General features: G+C 41.7%; 1 protein-coding gene across 2 annotated transcripts in view; it reads right to left on the bottom strand.

The window, feature by feature from the left end:
* LOC119501978 (potassium channel subfamily T member 2) overlaps positions 1–21,466 on the bottom strand; it is a 45,469-nt gene extending 24,003 nt beyond the window's left edge. Inside the window, exons 1-10 of one of the 2 annotated variants that reach the window (XM_037792769.1) lie at positions 21,163–21,466; positions 8,209–8,288; positions 6,355–6,457; positions 6,020–6,082; positions 5,217–5,265; positions 4,724–4,783; positions 3,599–3,673; positions 3,333–3,416; positions 2,408–2,502; positions 1,573–1,753 (exon numbers count right to left, since the gene is read on the bottom strand). In XM_037792769.1, coding sequence (XP_037648697.1) covers positions 1,573–1,753; positions 2,408–2,502; positions 3,333–3,416; positions 3,599–3,673; positions 4,724–4,783; positions 5,217–5,265; positions 6,020–6,082; positions 6,355–6,457; positions 8,209–8,288; positions 21,163–21,251 — 879 coding nt within the window. In that variant the 5' untranslated portion in view covers positions 21,252–21,466. The remainder of the gene's footprint in view (positions 1–1,572; positions 1,754–2,407; positions 2,503–3,332; positions 3,417–3,598; positions 3,674–4,723; positions 4,784–5,216; positions 5,266–6,019; positions 6,083–6,354; positions 6,458–8,208; positions 8,289–21,162) is intronic. The other variant, XM_037792768.1, reaches the window with a different exon arrangement.
* Between the last annotated feature and the right edge of the window lie 916 nt (positions 21,467–22,382).

Genomic DNA, 22,382 nt, shown 5'->3' with positions numbered 1-22,382 from the left:
AACATAAGCCCTACACCTACTGCTTATGTGACACGACTAAAAATAGAAAAGCTATCAAAAGACATGTAGCGTCGTCACAAAATAAATCCAATTTGCGAAAAAACAAGAACGTCAGTAAACCAAATAATTTGTTTTTCAGTAATGTGAGTGTGATTTCCTGTCCAGAGAGCCACAGTACACACACACACACACACACACACAGGAAATCCATCCCATTAGCACTTTTACATCTTTAGGGAAACTCACAGGTACGCAAGCTACCTCAGGAATAAAAGGTTTTACACAAATAAGAGGAACAATCATTAGGCTGCAGTGCAACCATTTGTCAAGGTGCTTTTTTATCAGTTCCTGCAGAAATAGTGTGTGCGTGTGTGTGGTAACGTTTCCTGTAGTTCTCTGTCATGAAGTTCCCTCTGTGGAACCGCTAAATGACAGGAGAGGGATTTGGGGAGTTGAGACAGTAAGGAAGACACTCTCGCTGTTCTCTGAGTAAAAATAGTGTTGTAAATCTACGTGGGATGCAATGAGTCATCACATTACTGTGCAAGGAAGGAAATACGGGAATTATCAGTGATAATAGAGAAAACTTTACTGTAACGAGCGTACCAAAGAAAACAAATTGGCTTTTGCGGATTGCACAGCTATCCCATCTGTTCATTTTGGGACTGATTTTTTAAGATTTTCACATCTGTGTTCAGTTTATCTGAGATTTCTCTACCTCAGTATTACCTGGAGGACAGCCTGGCGGAGAGCCCTGCTGGCTGCTCCAAAAGTTAAATTGAAAATAAAATGAGAGACGGTTGAGATGAGGTTTTGCCTTCAGGGCTCCTCGACTCATCAAATCAATAAGGGTTTTTTGGATCACTTTTTAAAACTCACTTTTAAAGCTTTATTATAAAGTCATGTCTTGTTTGTTGCATTGCAATACATTCAAACTTTACTACTAATAGCTAGGGCTGTCAAAGTTAACAGGATAATAACGTGTTAACGCAAATTCGTTTTAACGGCAGTAATTTCTTTAACGCAATCCGTCTTTTAAAGCCTCAAGATATGTGAATGAAAATGGGTTCTCTGGGTACCCACGAGTCTACCCTTTACAGACATGCCCACTTTATGATAATCACATGCAGTTTGGGGCAAGTCACAGTCAAGTCAGCACACTGACACACTGACAGCTGTTGTTGCCTGTTGGGATGCAGTTTACCATGTTATGATTTGAGCATTTTTTGCTAAATGCAGTACCTGTGAGGGTTTCCGGACAATATTTGACATTGTTTTGTGTTGGTAATTGATTTCCAATAATAAATAAATATATATATATATACACACAGTAGCATAAAGCGAGCACATTTGCCCACTCCCATGTTCATAAGAGTATTAAATACCTGACAAATCTCCCTTTAAGGTACATTTTGAACAGATACAAAATGTGCGATTAATCGTGATTAATCATGGACAACCATCGGCTAATCACGATTAAATATTTTAATCGATTGACCGCCCTACTAATAACATATTTTTTTTATCTACTGCCTGTGATTATGTTAGAGGTTATGTCCGATTTTTTCTCACCTGGATGGGAAGCACGATGAGCGCCACAAAGATCATAATGACCACCAGGAGCTGCGAGGGCCAGATTTGGGGGGTGACGTCTCCAAAGCCCACCGTGGAGAAGGTGACCACGCAGAAGTAGAGCGAGTCGAACAGGGTGAGGTTGTTGCCCGCTCGCTCGAGGTGTTGGATGCCGCAGATGCTTGGGTGGGAACGAAGGAGAAAGTAAGAAGAGGAAGTGATCAGACTTCACATGCTGGGTGAAGTATAGATGCCCAGTGGGGGGCCATTATACATGGAGAGTTGTCTTTCACGCCTGTGTATGTATGTGTGACTGTGGAGATGGGGGTGGATGCATGCCTGAGCGGGCGCCTTTGTGGGATACTGTATATTTGCGTATATATTTGTGCAAACTGCCGGTATTATTGTGTCCTTTAGGGGATAGATGAGTCAACAGGCGAATGTCAACCCTGAAACGGTCAGAGAGCTTAGTTCATGCTGTGTAGGATCTTCTGGATTAGCTCGGGCTTTCACACCAGATATGCAGCAGGCTGACACATCCTTCACTGCACTGAAGCAATCGCCGGTTGTCATTTCAGAGCACTATCTCACTCTTACAGTAACCAATTACCTCTCTGCTCTCTGTCTTTTATCTTTCAGCTCGAGGAGGAGCAGTTTTTATTCTCCAATGTTTTTTTTTCACACTATTGCTTCACTTGTCCATCTCACCCTCTTTCTGCTCTTTTCCTCACCCTGTCCACAGCTGTGACACCTTTCACTTCCTGTCCATTTAATGTCTCTCATTTCCCACTTTTTGCCCTCCTTTCAGTTGAGTATCAGCAGCGAGGGTACCCACCACGTAAACATGAGGCAGACCAGCGTGCTGATGAGTATCACCACCTGGTTAAACATGGCTGAGTGCGTCCGCTGGATGGCCCTGTGGAGATCATTCTGCAGAGAGACAGACACAGATGTGAGTTAAAGGGTGACTTCAGAATTTTTCAACCTGGATCCTATTTTCCCATGTGTTTGTGTCTAAGTGACTGATGGGGACGCCAATTTTTTTAAACCGGTCCAGTATTGAGGGATAACGCTGCAACTAGCAGCCACAAAACAAGCTGCAAGGGCAAGAGAGCAGCATCAATGTAATGTAACGTCCAATAAAAGTGCTTGTTTTTGTCACTGACAGGCTCAGATTGTGTGTCTGACAACATTATGGAAAGGACCCTAAAGAGAAACAAATACTCAATACCTCAATACTGGACCAGTTTCAGAAATTATTGTCCCTATTAGTCACTTAGACACTAAAACATGGGAAAATAGGGTCCAGGTTGAAAAACACTGAAGTTCCCTTTAACATATGGAAATCACAACAGATCAAATGCTGCATTGTTTAAGTGTGAAATGAGGATTAAAAAATAGTAGATGGATAGTAGGGAAAAGACATAAAAAAACAATGGATGAAATATAAAAATGCACTACAAAAGGAGATGAAAGTGTTGGAATTTATGAAGCTGAGAGGGAGACAGCTTATTAAAAAATTATGACGCAAGCCAAGGATGTAACAGGACAGATGGAGGCAGGGAATGTGAAAAACTTTAATATCAAGCCACAAGGTGCAAGTTTAAATGTTTTGTGATTTACCTTCATGGCAGAGAGAGCTGGTGAGCTGAAATGGCACAGACAGAGAGGGACAATCGCATGCCAACAGAATAACACAACAGAGATGCTGAGATGAAAGTAATGAAAAAAATTGGATAGGGAGATAGCGCTCCACTCACTATCATGTTCTCCAAAGCGTGTTTGGCCAGCCAGCAATTGAGAAATACAGGAATGAAGAGATTTCTGAAGGAGGGCAGAATCACCTGTCAAGAACAGAAAGCAACAGTCTGCTTAGCCATTTTTTTTTCATATGTTGTACACAGTCACAGAATGTCTCGCAAGGAAAGTGGTTGTGTGAGCATGTGATATGCTTTCTGTGTCACTCTAGCAGGCGTTAAATATGTGCGTTCTGCAATGCTCGAGTGCTGTCGGTCCTTCAACTCACAGTGATCATGAAAGGAACGGCGCTGATCATCTCCAGAATGAAGGGGACACGTAACACTTGCTCCCAAACGTTGCCCTGGAAACGCAAACCACACACAGGGGTCAGGAAACTCCATTGTCATGGCGACCTTCGGGAATTACTGCATAACAGGCCCAATTGCGGCGGGTGGGAGGGGAACAAATTGACCGGCTTTTGTGGCATAGAATTGATTGGAATGTATACGGGTTATACAACTCCCTTGAGCACCTTGAGAGACAGAAGAAGCATATTACGTTTCCTCTAAGCCTTGCCGTTCAATTAAGATGTCAGCCGTGGCTGTTTTTATGTGTCTGAGACCTTCATATGGCTGATCTGAATCTGACTAGTGTAGGTGGACAGGCACGGGGTATGTCCACAGGAATCAGTCAGCTCTAAATGCTAAGGCCACAGCCTCCAGAGTAATCTGCAGAGTGAGCCCTTTATGGGCTTATAGTGTCAAGTACATCAAACGCAGGGCAACCCGTTGATGGATCGGCCCCCCGCTGCAGCAACACAGGGGCCTCCCCTCAAGCCCCTCTGATGTGTCAATAACAGGATGGTGCTATGGAAAGCTTTCCAAATGCAAGAGCCAAAGGAGGAGCATCAGGGGAGAAAGGAAAACGTGTGTTTAGTGAAGTGAACACAGAGGAAAGTGGAGAAAACACCACCACACACACATACACCACACACACTAGAGCTGTCCCGAATACCATTTTTTGGGCTTCGAAGGTGAGAAATATTCAATGGTATTCAAAGTCTGTTTGTCTCCATCTCCCCTGTTTCAGTACCCAGGACAGCGCCGCTGTCTCACTACTGTACACACACAAACCTCTACATATAAACAAACAGTGATATCCGTCTGAGAATAACTAATAATAATTAATGTTGAATATGAATGATGTTGTGGGATTACTCCTTATTTCATGGGCTATTTGGGGATTTATACATTATTATTACATGAATAAAACGAAGCATTCGAATACTGTATTTGGAGGTCGATTAACATGGTAACGGTCGAAGCTTCGAAGCATTTGGGTCAGCCATAGCAGACACAGATATCACAAAAAGGTTCAGATTGACTGTTGGGAGGGGGCACGAGTAACTCACCTTGTAGCTGAGATACACGAGCAACATAGTTTCTGAAAAGCTGATGAAAGCCACAAGCACCTGCAAAAGAATGAGAGAGTTACAGAGCAAATGAGAAGATGCAGACACACACAGAGAGAGAGAGAGAGAGGAGTCGGAGAGAGACCAGAGCTGAGAGAAATTAGGAGTCGCAGAGATGGAAGAGGAGAGCGTGGGTGGAATCAGTAGGCGTGCTGATGATTGAGCTTCAGAGGGAACAGATTTAAGTGAAGCAAGAGACAGTCTGCAGCGTCTGACTGTGTACATATAGTATGTGCGTGTAATAAGTGTAAATATGTGTCAGGTAAAACGATCTGATTTGATTTGATTTGTGTTTGAGCCCTGAAATCATGTGATGCAAATTATCCAATAAAAAGGAATGCAGAAATTATGACGTGTGCGTTCATGTATGCAGATGTGTGTGTGTAAACAGACTGAGGCCTTGTTTACACGGGAGTGCAGTGATCTATCTGACCTGTAGCGCCCACAGCGGTAGAGGTCTATCCACCCAGATGATCAGTTTCCTGCAGAGCGGAAGAACAGAGGAGAGACGTGGCAAATAAAAATGGACAAAATATTAAACTCATGTCACTAGGTTACATTTAATTACACTGTTTACAAGTCAACAACAGTGGAGTGCCCAGCTGCCAATGTGCTCATATTGTTGGGAGAAAAAAAGTAATATTCACACAGCCAAATGGAAATTTACAGCCTTATTGTGAAAGAAAGGCCGTTTTTTTCTTTTCCCAAAGACACCCTGGGGCTTATCGTGGCCGCTTGCCTGCCCGCGCTCTGATTTGCTCCTACAAGTCTGCTGCCTGGAGCAGGAGGCGGCCCATCCCTTTCCTGAGCTCACCCTGTCAGGCTCCTTATTCATTTGGAGCCAGAGCTTAGCCAGTGTCACCAGCCACCAATTAGATCAATAGGTCCCTGAGCAGGAGACATGGCACAGCCTCAGGTCTATGCGCACTTCCTGGTTTCCCTCCCCCTCTCTGCTTTTGTATATTACATGCTTTGTCTCCACTACATCGCTGTTGATTAGGCTGCGCAGGCACTACATACATATTATGTTGATGGCTAATCAATACAGTCAGATTGTGACAAATGAATGTGGATCTGCAATGCTCAATATCGGCATTGTGAGTTGCATCAGTTAAGTGAAATCGCATTGATTGCATTATACAACGTTTCCGACCGGTGTTGTAGATGCCAGTCCTCAGGGGTGTGCGGTTTCATGGTCCGAAGCCATCACTCCTAATTAGAGACTCACATGCTTACCAGTCAAACTCACTCCAGGGACGGGATGATGTGTTTTGTTTGGTGCAGTTTACTCCGCTCACGCTGCAGGGAAGGAAAAAAAAGGCAATGAAAGTAACTTCTTGTCCATCTTATCTCACCAAAACTGGACCCTCTGCTCAGTCCAAATATCAGTTTACGCTGCTGATTGCATCTCCACCCCCTCTCTTCTTCTCACATCCAATCCTCTCACAGGATACTCTACACACTGCTATCTCATCTATTGACCTGCTGCACTTGTTCCTGCTATCAGGCCTCCACACTCATGAAGACTTTGTTTCACCTCATTAAGCCCCCGTTATCACTACTTCTCTCACCACTCATGTCTTCCGTCTTGCGGGTTGTCCAACAGGACTCTGACGATGTAGAGGAGGCAGCTCAGCACTTTCAGAGAAAAGTTAAACATTCGCACTCGCAGACCTGCAATGGAAAGACAACCAGTCATTAAAAGTAAATAGCAGCAGCTGAATTAATAAAGACACATTTTATTTAACTTTATATTAACTTTTAATATGATTACAAGTTTATTTTTTTTCACAATCTCCATGCATGATTTAAAAATATGACACTGAATAAAGCTCTGTAGGATTTCTTTGCTCTAAGCACCTAAGATAAAAACAAAGGTATCTGAATAATGTATTTTAAGAAGACTTTTGAAACACCTTGAGAGATGAAAAACAGCCTTTTGGCTTATTCTGGCATTTGTTTTTTTGTACCATGTGTATTGATTAATTTGCACCGTCTCTTCTCAAAAAAACTAAACTAGAAGACGCAACACAATAAAAAAACTAACAAAAACAAAACAGAATAGCTCTGGGGAACCAACAGCAGCTCATAAGCCATGTATCACCACCACTGACTCAGATTGTTCCTCAAAACACAATTTATCACATCTTTTCAATAAAGCATGTGCAGCCATGGGTGACTTAATGTAGCAGAAAATGTATATTGTATTTTATCTTGTGTGCTGAAAGTTAATCTTTCTCCGTTTATATTACGATTAGAGTATGTTATTTAAGCAGTGATTAACCCATTAATAAAAAGGGATGAAAGCTATCATTATTGTTAACTAATTAAGTACAAAATAGATTAAGACATATACATCTGTTTATATAAATATTAGGGCTGTCAAAGTTAAAGCGATAATAACAACGTTAACGCAAACTCATTTTAACGCCACTGATTTCTTTAACGTATTAACGCAACTTGCCATTTTTATGGTGTAGCGGACTCAGTTTTAAAACTAGAGTGAAGATATTCATATGACATTTGTATCATATGAAACTAGAAAACCTAAGGAATTGATTTGTACCAACCATGTCATATTATCTTGTGGGGAAGGAGGCTAAACAATGCTCCAAACTTGCACTGAATTTTGGCGAGGAAAAACTGTCATGGCCATTTTCAAAGGGGTCCCTTGACCTCTGACCTCAAGATATGTGAATGAAAATGGGTTCTATGGGTACCCACGAGTCTCCCCTTTACAGACATGCCCACTTTATGATACTCACATGCAGTTTGGGGCAAGTCATAGTCAAGTCAGCACACTGACACACTGACAGCTGTTGTTGCCTGTTGGGCTGCAGTTTGCCATGTTATGATTTGAGCATGTTTTTTATGCTAAATGCAGTACCTGTGAGGGTTTCTGGACAATATTTGTCATTGTTTTATGTTGTTAATTGATTTCCAATAATAAATATATACATTTGCACAATGCAAGCATATTTGCCCACTCCCATGTTGATAAGAGTATTAAATACTTGACAAATCTCCCTTTAAGGTACATTTTGATCAGATAATAAATGTGTGATTGATTTGATTAATGGTGATTAACTATGGACAATCATGCGATTAATCACGATTAAATATTTGAATCGATTGATAGCCCTAATAAATATATATGTTTAACGACTTTATGCATGCAGGAGAAAATAAATAACAAAAGGTATGACATGTCTATAGATGAGAGAATCTAAATCATGACACACACACATAAAAGAGTCACAAAGATTGGACAAGTTGAACAACTTGTGATGAAATGCAGAGCAAGGACATCACATCTCTTCAATCAAGAATATGAGCAACTCGTGTAGATAGAAAACAGGCAGCAGACAGAGAATTCACCCAACTGCAGACAGCGAAAGTATGATCCCACACAAAAATCAACTCACTGGATCTTTGGTTTTTGATGAAGAACAGCTTGAGGCGCTCCTTGAACGTGTTCTCATTCACGTAGAACTCTACCTGCACCCTGAGAGAGGGATGGAGAGAAGGGCAGAGACAAAGATGGGGAGGGCGCAAGAGAGAGAGAGAGAAAAAAAGAGGTGATTGAAAAGATAATATACTTCTTTTATGGAGTCAAGGAGAAGAAACAAGTGGAGGGCTGGAAGCTAAAAGGGAATAGAACAAAAGATGAGTGTACAGTTGAGCAAATTGGAGATACAAAGAGTGGTAATGATTATTTGAACACTGAAAATGTATGTATTGAAATAATGCACCGTGCCTGGCTGCATTAAAAACTAATGGCTTTTGGAGGAAATGGTGTTCCTGCTTGTCCGTCTGCCCATAGGCCCAGACAGCTGCAGTCAGTCTCGTTATCTCCACTGATTAAATATAGAGCAACAAATTACTTCCCTCTGATGTTTCTGCTGAACATGGGAGGCCATAATTACTGCTCTTTCTCCCTTTCCATTCTGGCACCCTCCTGTTACACAGACACACACATATCTACTGTACACACACAGACCTAAAATACACACCTGCAATGGGATCATTAGGATTATTAGACCGTTCATATGGCCATCTGACATGGACGCTCATGGAGAGACATGATTAAAATTACAAAGAGGCCCTCTTCAGACAGCTCTTACATGTGTACAGGCACATAACCAGACAGACTGACGGTGACTGTATTTCCTGTCTGACCACCTCGGGGGAGATTTCTCAGTAGCGCTCCTTTCATCCTATGGAGGGAACGAGTGGATGACTCAGGTCGAGGATGAACAAACACCAGGCCTGACTCGCTGGTGGTCTCCTCACAACAACACAAAAAGATGAAAGAGAGGCAGAACAAATGTCTGCAGGAAGAGGAAGAGATGGCGCGGAGGGCGGGGGGTCTTCCCAGGGTTCCAGAGTGACGCTACTCCAGCTCCACACGTGGTCTCATACAGACTAAAACCAACGGTGCACTTTTCCCAGCAGCATTCGCGGGAGCGGTTGGGGGTTGGGGGGTACGTTTTTCCTCTTTGTTGCTATGGCAACACAGGATTCGTTGTCTTTTCCCTCCCTCTCACATGAGCAGATGTGTGCAAACACATACTTGCGAAGTGTGTTGTTCAGCCATCTGAAGCGATAGCCCCCTTCCAACTTGTTGAAGGCTCCCTCCGCTCTGAGCAGCCTGCTGACAATAAGGCTTTAGCACACACATGATGGAAAACAGAAGAACATGCAGACACGTCCCCAGCCTCGCAAAAAAGCTCAGGGGTGTTTAACTGCACCTTTGGATTAGAAGATGGCTTGCTGTAGAGATGGGACACCCTGTAGTATTTGCAGTCACAGACAGTGACCAAAGTGAGGAAAGATTTTGTGTCTGTGTGAAGTGAGTTGTACTGAGCTAATCAACCATGTGACTGCATGAGGTCTTTCATGCATAGAGCAATCAAACTGTCAATACCACGGAGGCAATAAGCAAAGGGACCCATTATCACCGGTTTCTTAAGTAAATATCATCACTCATCCATATAAAAAAGTTGGGAAGTAACAGAATACATGTAGTGGCATTATGTCATATTTTTAGTGTAACTGTGATAATAATCAGAGTTTTTTTTAAGTCCTAATCAATATTTAAGGGATTATAAATTGTTTATATATTCAAGACTAATAGCAGCATGTAACAGTAGTAAGAAAACTGTTTTTCCATGCTGCATAATATGTTTACATCCTGTGAATAAAAGCAGCAAAACTTCAAAGCAGGCAGAAGTGTTGAGGATGTTGTTTTCTCGCTAGATAAGAAAACATGCAGCTTAAATTCAACAAAAATAAAACTATTAGTGGAAAAATACATTTACATCCAATGCAAGGTCAGACTACTATCATTGTAAATGCTGGGCTCACTTCCTACCTGTTTTCTCCAACCCCTTTTTTACTCTGAGAGCTGTACATTGCCAAAAATAGCATAATTTGTGTCTTACTTTTGTGGAATGATGCCAAAAATATATTCCCTACTGCCACTTTAAGTCGGCCCTGAGTTCTATACACTATTCTTGCACACGCTATTAGAAAATAATCAAATTGTATCAAATATAACTATTCTAACGATGATGTAATCAAGATGATTGAATTGCTTATTACAATGTAATAGGGTAAGTGGTCATCTGTGACACATTAACATTTCTAAAGTAGCCATCACAACCATCTATAAAGAACTAAAGCCATCCCCACATTCAAAATGATGGAATTATGAATAGAAATGTGTGATTAGGTTTCCCACTGCAAGTTGCAGGTCTTCTTAAAGCTCCACTGTGTCAAGTTTTGTGTTATCTTCTTCATAACAAATCAAAATGGTAAAAGATTTAATGCTTGCTTTCCCTCAGCTAATGTTTTCTTTTACAACCAAATCAATCATGCACCGCTCCTCCACAGCTGGCCACAATACTGTTATTCAATTCTTTTGCCAAATCTCCAGTTTCTTATTGCGTGTTTGTTATTGCCTTAAGATACTTAAGGTGACATACATACTTAAATCCATCCAGCCATCCGTGCATTTCTTCCTTCATCAAAGTACTTAAAGCCTCTCTTAAACTCTGTGAGAAGAAGCTGTGATATCTTCCCCGGAGAAGAGGTCATTTTGCCCTTGATGTGTTTCTCTAAGCGAGAGCTTTTCCACTTGAGTGTACAACAGAGGATGAAAAGTAAAGTGGAAATATAGCCCAATAAAGAGTTGAGCTGTGGGATAGATTGAGAGTCGGGATCTTTAATCTAAGGGGAGGATGGGGGAGAAAAACACATTAAAAACTCATAAAGAGAATTATTTCAAAACAAAAGACACACGAGCACATCACGATGGCACCTCTGGGTAATCGCCACATATCGGCCCCCCAAAGCCCTCCAAAAAGCACAGGGAAAATAAATGATTAGATAACTGTTGAGGAAAAACTGCTTTGTGATAGAAAAAAAACATGTTGCTGGATTAAGGAACAACCGTTTTAGTGTATCATGAGAAAATAACATCCTCTCTTTCACTCTGCTCTGCTCCTCACTCAAAATATAGGATTATAAAAAATAATTGTTTTCAAAGATCATCTCATGGGCTTAATAATAAAGCAAGAATAGCAGCTTTAACGGCTGTAAACAAAGAGAACAAGAAGAAAGAGGCAGAACATTTCAAACCTGAGCCAGGGGAGAGAACTTGTATTTCTGCATTTGCATGTATAGAGTCGAAGTGCGAAACACTGAGACAGCGAGAGAGAGAGACCAAAATACAGACAGATGAATAGACACAGACAGATGGACAGAAAGACAGAGGGGGGACATGCGGAGGAGGATCTTTGAGAGGGAGAGAGAGCTCAACCTTGTTCTCCTGCTGCTTCCATCCATGCCTGTGCTGCATAATGACACAGCACTGGCCATCTAATGACACAGTGGAAGAGACTAAAGAAGCCCAAATCTATGCGTGCACAACAGCACAGCACTGGCTCATCACAACCTCCACACACAACTCAGAAATAGTATTCATACCAGTGAGGAAGTAGAAAATAAACACAAACAAGAAATAAGGAAGCCAAGTGAAAAAATTCTACCCAGTAAACCTTACAGTAAGATATGGTATCAAGATTTAATTAATGGAAAGCAAGCAAAAATTAAATTAAATTAAATTAAATTAAAGAAATTAATATTTGGAGCATGCCTTTGGGAAAAAAATTAAATCCAGAATAAATATTAAAACATGCTGTAAGGAAAGAGAAAGTCTGAATCTGAATGCCCACAGTTAAAATAGAAAAATCAATCATAAACATGGAAACATATTTAGATAGATGCCTGCCAGGTCTATCACTGCTGTGATATGGAAATGCGGACAAATGATTGCTCTAAGGGCTCAGATGAATACAAATATTTGTAACCTTTAAAAGCACTAGTGGAAATGTTATTTTTAAAGAAGCTGTTCTGTTTGGAAGAAGCACGCATAGCTTTTGGAGAAATATTCTATAGAGAAATGCTGATGGCCATGAACCAGTTTGAAGTTTTTTATTCAGCGAACTGTATTGCTTAAAGGTGATTTATATGATCCAGAGCAGCAAACGACTATTTGCTATGTAAAGATATAGAGGAGTAATGTCTACCTGAGCAGAGAATGAAGTCACTCTCCCTCCATCTGTGTCGTAATCATTCTCTGTGCTTTGTTTACATAGCCGGGCCGGGCGCGCGTGCCTTTTAGTGCCCCATTGGCTAGCTCATGGCCGCCGCTATGCACTGTGCTCATACTGCGGTTACAGCTGATAACTGACAGCATCGTCGTGGAAGCGTATAGCGCCCCTCCTCCGGTTCCCCCTCAGGTAAACACTATAGCTCCATAGACTGTATATAAAGATAGAAGACGCATCTCCACTTCCTCCCACTGTACAGAAGTGAAGCCAAAATATCCCGAATACAGGAGCAGGAGAACTACCAAAAATGACAGAAACCATCTTTGGGGAAAAAAGTTTATTCGACGAATACTTTGACTTTTTAGTTTGGCCCATCCGCTTACAGGGAGGAGGCGGGATTTATGAGCTATACTGCAGCCAGCCACCAGGGGGCGATATATATGTTTTGGCTTCACTTTTGGGGAGTATGTTGAGAGCCGTGTGGAGGCAATAGATATGCTCTGAATATCGACTTTAGCACCCTGCTTATGATGACTAGGTGAATAGGGGTTCCTTTGAGAAAAGAGTGCACCGCTAAAAGAGTGAAAAAGACTGTAAAAAGAAGACACAAAATATAATATACAGAGACTCCAAATGAGGTCAGGAGAAATTCAATGGGATGACAAGAGGCAAATAAATTGCACTTCACCACAGGACTGCTCTAACAGCTTAAGAGAGGCAAGATGTTCTCTGCTTCATCCAACCAATGGTCGACAGGAGAGCTTGTCCCTGACCCAGATACACAACCACCACACATATTACACTGTGCTAATGGCAGCTTGGAGAATAAAGGAGAAAAATAAATGAAAAATGAGAATATGCGTAGACATCCACGCTAAAGCAAAGATCCTTATCTGGTGGTAAAAGGCAGTTTTAATACTGACAATGCACGAGTTCATGCTGCCTGAATAGTCAAATTAAAAGAAAGTCAAATTTATTTAATAGCGCTCGTCGCTGCCAAAGAATTGATTTTAACACTCCAATGAAACATGCAAGTACTTTCATAATAACTTAATGATGCCTGAGACCTTTAAAGAGTCTCTTTTCAAAGAGTCTCTTTCTCTCCTTGTCTTTTTCTATAACTATGGGACAAAATCAACCCATCTATATCGTGACCAATTTATCTATTATTAAGTCTACTGTGTATACATACAATAACTCTCTTTACCCCTCTAGCCAGGGCAAAGCAGAGCAGGGAAACGACAGCCATCATTTACAATAAATGTGTAATGTATCCCACAGTATATTGGCAGTAAGTAAGTGTGCACTGTAGCCGTTTCCTGAACAACGCCTGGGTTCCCATGGATTCAAACACTCCATACATCATCTGTGGAAGTGCCTTTCTTCCTCCTCTGCTACCTGACGTAAACCAGCCTCATCGTTTCCTTCCTGACATGATCATTCACTGTTTATTAGTTATTCATTCCACACACAACACAACAGGTGCTTCAGTGTTGAATTCACAAAGAACCATAACTTGGGTCCATGATTTGCTCACTTAAAAAAAACACAGCAATCATCTATCTATCGTGAAACATAATATGGCTTAAAGTGATGCACAACTCTATTAAAAGACATCCAATGACATTCTATCCCTTCAGATTGCATTATCCTCGGATGCGCACAGACATTTAACAATTGATCAAATCAACGCGAGATATCAATCTGTTTCAAAGTCGTCTTCAAATCGCCGCTTTGCCGATGACATGTGCGAGTAACATGAGAGGAATCATCTTTATTGCCTGTCTGTGGCGTCTCTGGGCCGCTTGGATTTGAAAGTCCTGCGGTGTATTAAGCTAACACAGTTTGGGAATAGGGGAGCAGCGATCAGTGGACAACTGTGTTTGTGATCCCCCACACCAGCGTGGCACAGCTGCCCACACTCTGATGCTACGGGGCCTTCCAGCAACATCGAACGCCAATACAGACCAGAAGTGCTCAGACACATGCTAGTCAGCCCCGTGGATGTGTTGGTATCCACAGCAGGAAGGCTCTTAAGTGATGACAGCACTTGTCTAACCGAAAAGCCGGTCGGGTAATTCAATATCTAGCTTATTAAAGCCCAGTGGTGACAGGAAAATCTCTAAAAATAAAAGAACCACGTGTCTAGATGACCACCAGGGACACACCCTGCGCTGTTCGATATACAGCTTATAGAGTGTTACAGGAATGAGTCCTAAAACCTGGAAATGAGTTTTAGCACTTCTGGTTCCCTCGTCTGGAAGTCAATGGGTTTTATGAATGGGTTTTTGGTTAGATGCCTGAAATAAGGTCTGTGGTTAACACAGGCTTAAAGGTACAGTGTGTGGAATTTGGAGGCATCTAGTGGTGTGGTTGCAGATTGCAACCAACTGAGTACCCCTCCGCTCACTCCTCCCTTTCCAAGACTGCGTTAACGTGAGCCACCAAGTGCAAAACCGTGGTAACGTCGTTCGCCTCGCTCAAAGGCCATCCTTACCATATTACTACAACTTTAGGAGCAACGGAAGTCAGACGGTGGCTGGCGATACCACAGTTTTGAAATCTGCAGCTCACGTTATAGCAGTTTCACAAGCATGCTACGGTGACCTCCAGGGAACACAAAAACACGAAAGGCTCTCTCTAGAGACTCCATAAAGAGGACCCGCTCCTTATGTAGATATGAAGGGCTCATTCTAAGCTAAGATAATTCTTAGTTTCAGGGGATTATACAATATTGAAAACATAGTTATGAATATTATATTCAATTTCTGCAAAAAGATCCCCCAAAATGCAACACACTGGTCCTTTAAGAGACTTTAACGTTTTGTTCTACGACATAAAATACGTCAGTAAATACCCCACTTGTGAATTTTGAAGCTTTTAAGTGTCTTAAAAAAGGCGGTTGCTAACAAGTGGCTTAATGAGACTACTAAACATCATCACGCTAATCACTAGTCCGCCTTTGGTTTAGTAGACTTAACGTGAAATCATGTGACCGTGATGTAGTTTGTTTATAGTCGAACGTTAGCTTTTTACTTCTGCTGATTACATTCACACTTCAAAAATCATAAAAGTGATGTTCACTCTTGGAGATTGTCTTGCTGAACAAAACGTTTAAGTATCATAAATGTTCGTTTGCCACAGAGCTTATGTTCTGCAATAATCCAATGGAAAAATCTCATTGCATTTTTGTCGAGGGAACCAGGGCGATGCTAACTTCCACGTTGGCCTATAAAAATACATCATCCCTGCACCATTCTATAGCTAATCAGCAATAACAATGAAAAAGGACATCCAATATGTGTCTGTATCTTTCAGTGCACATACATCTTAAATTATCTATAGCCACAGGATGCTAGCGTTGCTGGAGTGCAAGGAACAAAGAATAAAATATAATAAAGTCTGATTGTACGACCAAACTGAAGTGTCTCTCATTCTGTCTTCTCTGTGCTGCACAGCTTTCTCACAATGAGAGCAGCAGCTCATGTTCACCAGGCATCATGTGCACGATATTCTTTGCAGCAGGATCACGCTCAGACTGCATATGAGCCCTCCATGCTCCCACCGTGCCCTCTCATTTGTTCTCAACACAGACCCTATCTTTAATGTCCAGGCCAACTGGCAACCTTTCCTCTTCACCAGTATTAATTAGGATGTTGCTTTCAGACCGACGTTCGTCAGGCCTGAGGCATTGGTTTTATAAACCTACCCCACTCTAGGCCCCCAGCTTCAAAGTCAACTATGCAGACCCCCCAATTGATTCCCATTAGCAACCGGGTGTTTTCAAGTTAACTCCACTTTAGATGTTTACTGGCAGAATCATGCACACGGCGCTTATGAGATCTGCACGGTCCCACATCGCCCCTTCTCTCTCATCCAGCCTCAAATTTGATAAAATCACCTTTTCTCCGAGTGACTCTTCTCATCATACAATCCATTTGCATTGCTAATAACCTCCCTTTATGCCAGCCCTGGCTCTGCAGACATGATGCATAATACATCCATGATCCCAAAACCCTTGACAGAGTTGGCTTCCAGCTTTCTAAACTGCCTAACAAATGATAGAACTGAAACTTACATGAGCTCTGAGAGGCTCACTAAAGGACTCCACCTTACAGAGAAATCAAAGCAGAGTAAAATTGGTATGAATATTGACATTAGTGATGGATCGTGCTTTGCAGTGGCTTTACTAGATTAAGGCTTGACTGTGGGAGTAGGAGCATGGGGATAAAGGATGTCGGAGAGAGACTGAGACAAAGATTGAGCTAGAGAAGATGTGGAGGCGACAGCCAATAAGAGATTGTTTTAAGGACAAAAGGTTGTCATTTGTATGATAATCCTGGACTCTGAGGAGAGCTCCCGCTGAGGCTTTCTATTGTAGAGCAATGGAGAGACTCTGCTGTATTTCATTTCACTTGTAACAAATTAAGCGTACAAGCTGTGCTGGGAGTCACGTGTCAAAGATGACTGCTAATAACAACAACCATCCATTTCAGTGCTCAATATCATGTTCATTTTAGGCAAAAAGAAGACAGCTTCTTTGACTGGCAAAACCCAAATCATCAGCCTGACAAGATCTGAATTTAATAGTTTATTCATCTGGCATTTCCTCAAAACAGCCTGACTCACTGCAAGGAAATATAAATGGTGTCAGTGTCAGAACAGTATCACTAAAATATTTCTCTGTCCTTGACACATCGACACACATTCACTAACTGATCAATTATCAGGCGCAACCTTGTTTAAGGTTATTATGGGAACCACACAGATGACAGATAATTGGCAGTTGCAACCAAACTTTTAGCCGAGCCCGATTCAAATTCTGTCTGGGAGAGAAGGCTTGTGTGTCTGTGTGGAGGGAGGAAACTGAGCCACATTTAATTTCTGTTTGTTCCAATTTGACACAAATTAGATACAGCCAATGCGCTGGGTCGTCAGGGACAAAGTCTAACATGTTTGCATTTTTCTATGTTTTGGCCAAATCTTGTTTTAAAGGAACAGTGTGCAACATGTCAGGGGATCTATTAGCAGAAATGTAATATAATAATCATAATAATGTTTTCATTAGTGTATAATCACCTGAAACTAAGAATGTGTTTTCGTTAGCTTAGAATGAGCTCTTCATATCTACATAGGAAGCGGCTCCTCTTCACAGAGTCCGCCATGTTGCTCTGCCATGTTTCTACAGTAGCCCAGAACGGACAAACCAAACACTGCCTCTAGAGAGAGCCTTCAGCGTTTTAATGTTACCTGAAGGCCACCGTAGTTCTCCGACATGCCAACACGTTGTCATTTCAACTCCTCTCATACTGACGCTTTGTCAGACCCCTCGCGTCACTTTTCGGTCGCAGTAAACGCGTGCTTTATTATGTGAATTAAACAAAAACATTGGCTTAGGTTTAGGCAACAAAACCACTTAGCCAGGTTTAAGAAAAACAACATGGTTGGACTTAAAATTACAACGTTTTTACACAGAACATGAACGAACAGCTGATTGTAAAGTGAAAGTGAAACGTAACGCGCGGGAGATGAAAAGTCGAATGAAAGCCTTGTGTTTGTTGGACGCATCCACCTCCCCTTCCACCTGCCCTGTGTGTATCTTTTGCTCTTTAAACTACATCACCACAGCACTTTCCCTGTGCGTTTACTGTTGTCATGGATGGGTTTACATTGTAATTAATGGAAAGACCGGTGCGTCTCGACGGCGTCAGTATTTGACGTCCTGGGAATGACTACGGACGGGCTGGACACACTTGTGAAAATCCGGTAACGTGAGCCGTGGTGGATGTATTACCGTCTTTCTTCCCAAACAACCGGTTATCGGCCAGTAGCTAGCAGTGCTAGTTGCATGACATAAACAGAATTTGATGTAGTTGTAGGCTATTTACTAACATGCAGGGCAAAAGCACAGGGCACAGCCTCTTATACATCCATGGTCTGTAGTCTATTGTGAGCGGAGGTATAGTCAGTTGGTTGCAATCTGCAACCACACCACTAGATGTCGCCAAATCCTACACACTGTACCTTCACGAGAAAGAGCAGTTCAAATTAAAGTATTAAAAATGTATGAATGCACACTTGAGGACCAGAAAACAGGCCCACTAAAAAAAACAGAAACACTGGCAGAGGTAAAAAAAAAGAAAAGAGGAATCACCAGCGGTAACATAAGAGGATAGTAGATCCCTGTGTGTGAAATAAATTATTAAATCAATTCCCACCCTTAAAAGTCTGCGCTGAAAATTGCTGCACCTGCAGAGCCTTTCAATGGCTCCAGCAGAATGTATTACACTGAGTTACAGGAGAGCTCTTGAAAAGGGGAAATGGTATGGCATTGGAGGCACTTCAATCAGAAGTAAGATGTGGAGGAGAGGCACGGGTAGCAGGCGGGGTAGATGTTAAAAGAGGGTGATGTATGGACACACACCCAGAGGGATGCGAGCTGAGTGGGGGAGAGGACGACAGGGAGAAGGCCCACAGAGGATGACAGAAGAGGGATTAGAAGGCTCAGTAATGTATGTTTTCCCAGAGCAGGGTGCAACCATATGTGTCAAAGAGATAAGATATGCGTACACATGTTGACATTTTGATGTGTGTGAGCTTCTGTGCCGGGGACGCGTTGATACTGTATGGAGAGATCTGTGCACCTGCGCTCCACTGGGGCCGTCTGGTCCTTTGAAGATGCTAGTTAAAGCTACTGCTGGATTAATGGACCGCAGCAGACCAACTCTGTTGTGTGATTCAGCCGTAATTAAGCTTTCTGTCACTACCTATCACAGCTCTCGCTTTACTTCTAATCAGTCCATTCTATAGCACTCCCTAGACACCGAGATCAACATCTTCATCCTCTGTCAATCTCTCTCTCTCACACAAGTGCGGTTTATATATAAAAGCATGCATGCACACACAGATTTAGCTTTAGAGAGACACACACAGTTGCACACAAAGGACTAAATGTATACTTTGCTAGATAATTGCTCATATAATTAGGATGTACCTACTATATGAAACAGGAAGCATGTGTGCAGCTCTGCAATGTGACAACAATAAATTTAACATACGCAGCCCACACAAGTGTAATTTAAACCTCAGCGCCTTCTGGAGCCCTTAAAGTGATCGACACCAGGGTGTCCCTGCAAACACTCATTCACGTCATAGGTTTAGAGGGTATTACAGCACATCTGTGTCACCGACACACACACACACACACACAGTCATCTAAAACCGTCTCCAAACCAACCAATCACTGTCACTATACACCTATTTTTGTTTCTGTCAACTGTTTTTATTTTGTTCCCGCCTCTTTTTAGAGGATGAGGATGCTGGACTATAAAAAGTCCTTTTGTTTCTCAAGCAGCAACCTCCTCCTCCTCCTCCTCTCACTGAACCACTAATCAGATGACTGAGGTTACACTGCACACTAGGTCGGAAATATTAGTCCTTGGGCAAAAGCCGACCAATCACAGAAGGTCAAAAGAGCATGACTAGTGAGTGAGCAGGCCTGTAGCCTTCAGCTGTGCAAAATGAGACCCTTTCAGAGGTCAGGGATACAGATACACAGCATAATGGTATGATTTATCAAAAAAAGGACAATGCTGGATAGTTTCAATAACACAATAATCATTATTGACAGGTCTCTGGCATACAGCCCTGTCTCTAATGGATGAACCCTAATTGATCTCTTCCAATAGCAAGTTTCCCCCAATTATCTGATTCCAAACACCCACTCAAGTCCACAAGCAAGTGTTGTGGCCCCCCCATTTCCACCTAGCAACAGGAGACACCAAGCATGAAATTGAGGTTTAAGGATTTCCATTAGACAGCTATATAATGAAATAGCCAAATTAAGCAATGCATATCATATGGCATGTCAAATCTTCTGGCCCTGCAAATGGAGAAGCAAAAGGTTAATTGTAACTGAGAGCAGCCACTTGCTGTCCAGGTGGCAGATGGTTCGGTGCAAATCTCAGGAATTATGGCATGAGGAGAACATAAATAGGGTAATAGGTCTGGCTTCATTTCCCTTCCTGATGGATGCCATCAAAGGATTTTTTTTATGTTTCAAATACACAACATGTGAGATGCACCACTTGCATGAAAATAAATGAAATATTCCTGAATGAATTAGTGTCTCATTCTATTGGGAGTATTTTTCTCTAATATGGTATAATTATTGCTTTTGGTGAGAATTAGCCGAGGATAGGACGAGTAAACCTGTTGCTGCATCCATAACAACAGCACTGCACACAATACTCCACTAACACACATGCACACGCCTGAATCAACCAGATCACACAGAGAGAAAATGCAAAAACAAATGACTTTTTATAGACACGATGTGATATGATGATTTTTTTTTTTTTTTATGTTTCAAATATACAACATGTGAGATGCACCACTTGCATGAAAATAAATGAAATATTCCTGAATGAAATAGTGTATCGTTCTATTTGGAGTAATTTTCTCTAATATGGTTTAATTATTGCTTTTAGTGAGAATTTGCAGCATTAGCAACAGTCGCCTCCCAGTAAACCTGTTGCTGCATCCATAACAACAGCACTGCACACAATACTCCACTAAAACACACATTCACACACCTGAATCAACCAGATCACAACACAGAGAGAAAATGCAAAAAACAAATGAGTTGTGACTTTTTTATAGACACGATGTGATATGATGCTCTCGTTGCGCATCTGGATTCGGTGCGCATCTGTGCGTAAAAACGATGCACAAAGTGGTAGTTGCATCCTCCATCCTCCTTACCTGTCGTCGGTCTGCCAGTCCCCGAGCAACAGGTCTCGGAACCGGTACCGAGGGGGCAGAGGGAGCACCTCCTTTTCCAGCTCGACCATGGTTCCTCCTCCTCAGAGCCCAGAGATAGAAACAGATATCACCACAGAGCTCCACACCGAGGAGGAGGTGGACTCCGGGAAACCAACGTGGAGTTCTTCCTCCTTCTGCTATTCAAAACGTGGATTAATATCGAGCTCATTGATACACCTCATGGCATCGTCTTCAGCCTCCCCTCCTAAAATCCTAAAAAAGAGTAAAAAAAATACAACTTCTTTCCTTTTTTTTGGCACCCCCTTCCCAAAACGCAGCTCTACTTTTCTTCCCAGCGAGGCAACAAGTCGAGGATGTTCATCCGTCGGTGCGCACTGTGAGAGAGGAGGCTCCACTTTGACTGTGACAGCTGGAGAGCAACTGGTTGTCTCTCAGCATCCTCCAGCAGCATCCTCCCAGCCTGAGCTCTGCATGGACGCACTGGCAGCACTGGGGATTACTGTTCTGTTGCCACCACTTTTCATTTCAAGAATCATTAAAAAAAGGAAAAAAACAATACTCACAAAAAACATCTATAATAATGTACAATAAGAGATCCTCATCCTCTGTCAATCTCTCTCTCTCACACAAGTGTTGTTTATATATAAAAGCATGCATGCACACACAGATTTAGCTTTAGAGAGACACACACAGTTGCACACAAAGGACTAAATGAATACTTTGCTAGATGCAATTTGCTCATATAATTAGGATCTACACTGTTAAGAATTTCCCAGTAAAATAACAGTAAAGAACTGGCAGCAGGGTTGCCTTTATGTTACTGTAAAATTAACATTATTATACTGTCGCTGAAATTTACAGCTTTGTACTGTTAATGAAAAATACTGTTGTTTTTTATTAATTTCACAGTATTTTACAGTTAATTTACTGTTTAAAGATACATTATATAGCTGTTTTTCACCTTTCTTTTACATTATCTTACTGATTTGTTTTAATGCACTATTTAAGTTGTATTTTTTTACATACATTTGAATAAACATTATTTTTTGCCTAGATGAATAGACTTAGCAGGTTACAGACAGGAATAGTCACACTGAATACAATTAACGGCTCTTGTTAGAAAAAAGGCTATAATAGACTTGTTGACACTTTTCCCAAAATGTATGTCTATAGCTGAGAAAAGAATGCAAACCATAACA

This window comes from Sebastes umbrosus, chromosome 14 (assembly GCF_015220745.1).
Source record: "Sebastes umbrosus isolate fSebUmb1 chromosome 14, fSebUmb1.pri, whole genome shotgun sequence".
Classification (NCBI taxonomy): domain Eukaryota; kingdom Metazoa; phylum Chordata; class Actinopteri; order Perciformes; family Sebastidae; genus Sebastes; species Sebastes umbrosus.
Note: the sequence above shows the minus strand (reverse complement) of the source record. Positions and strands in the feature narration are given on the sequence as shown.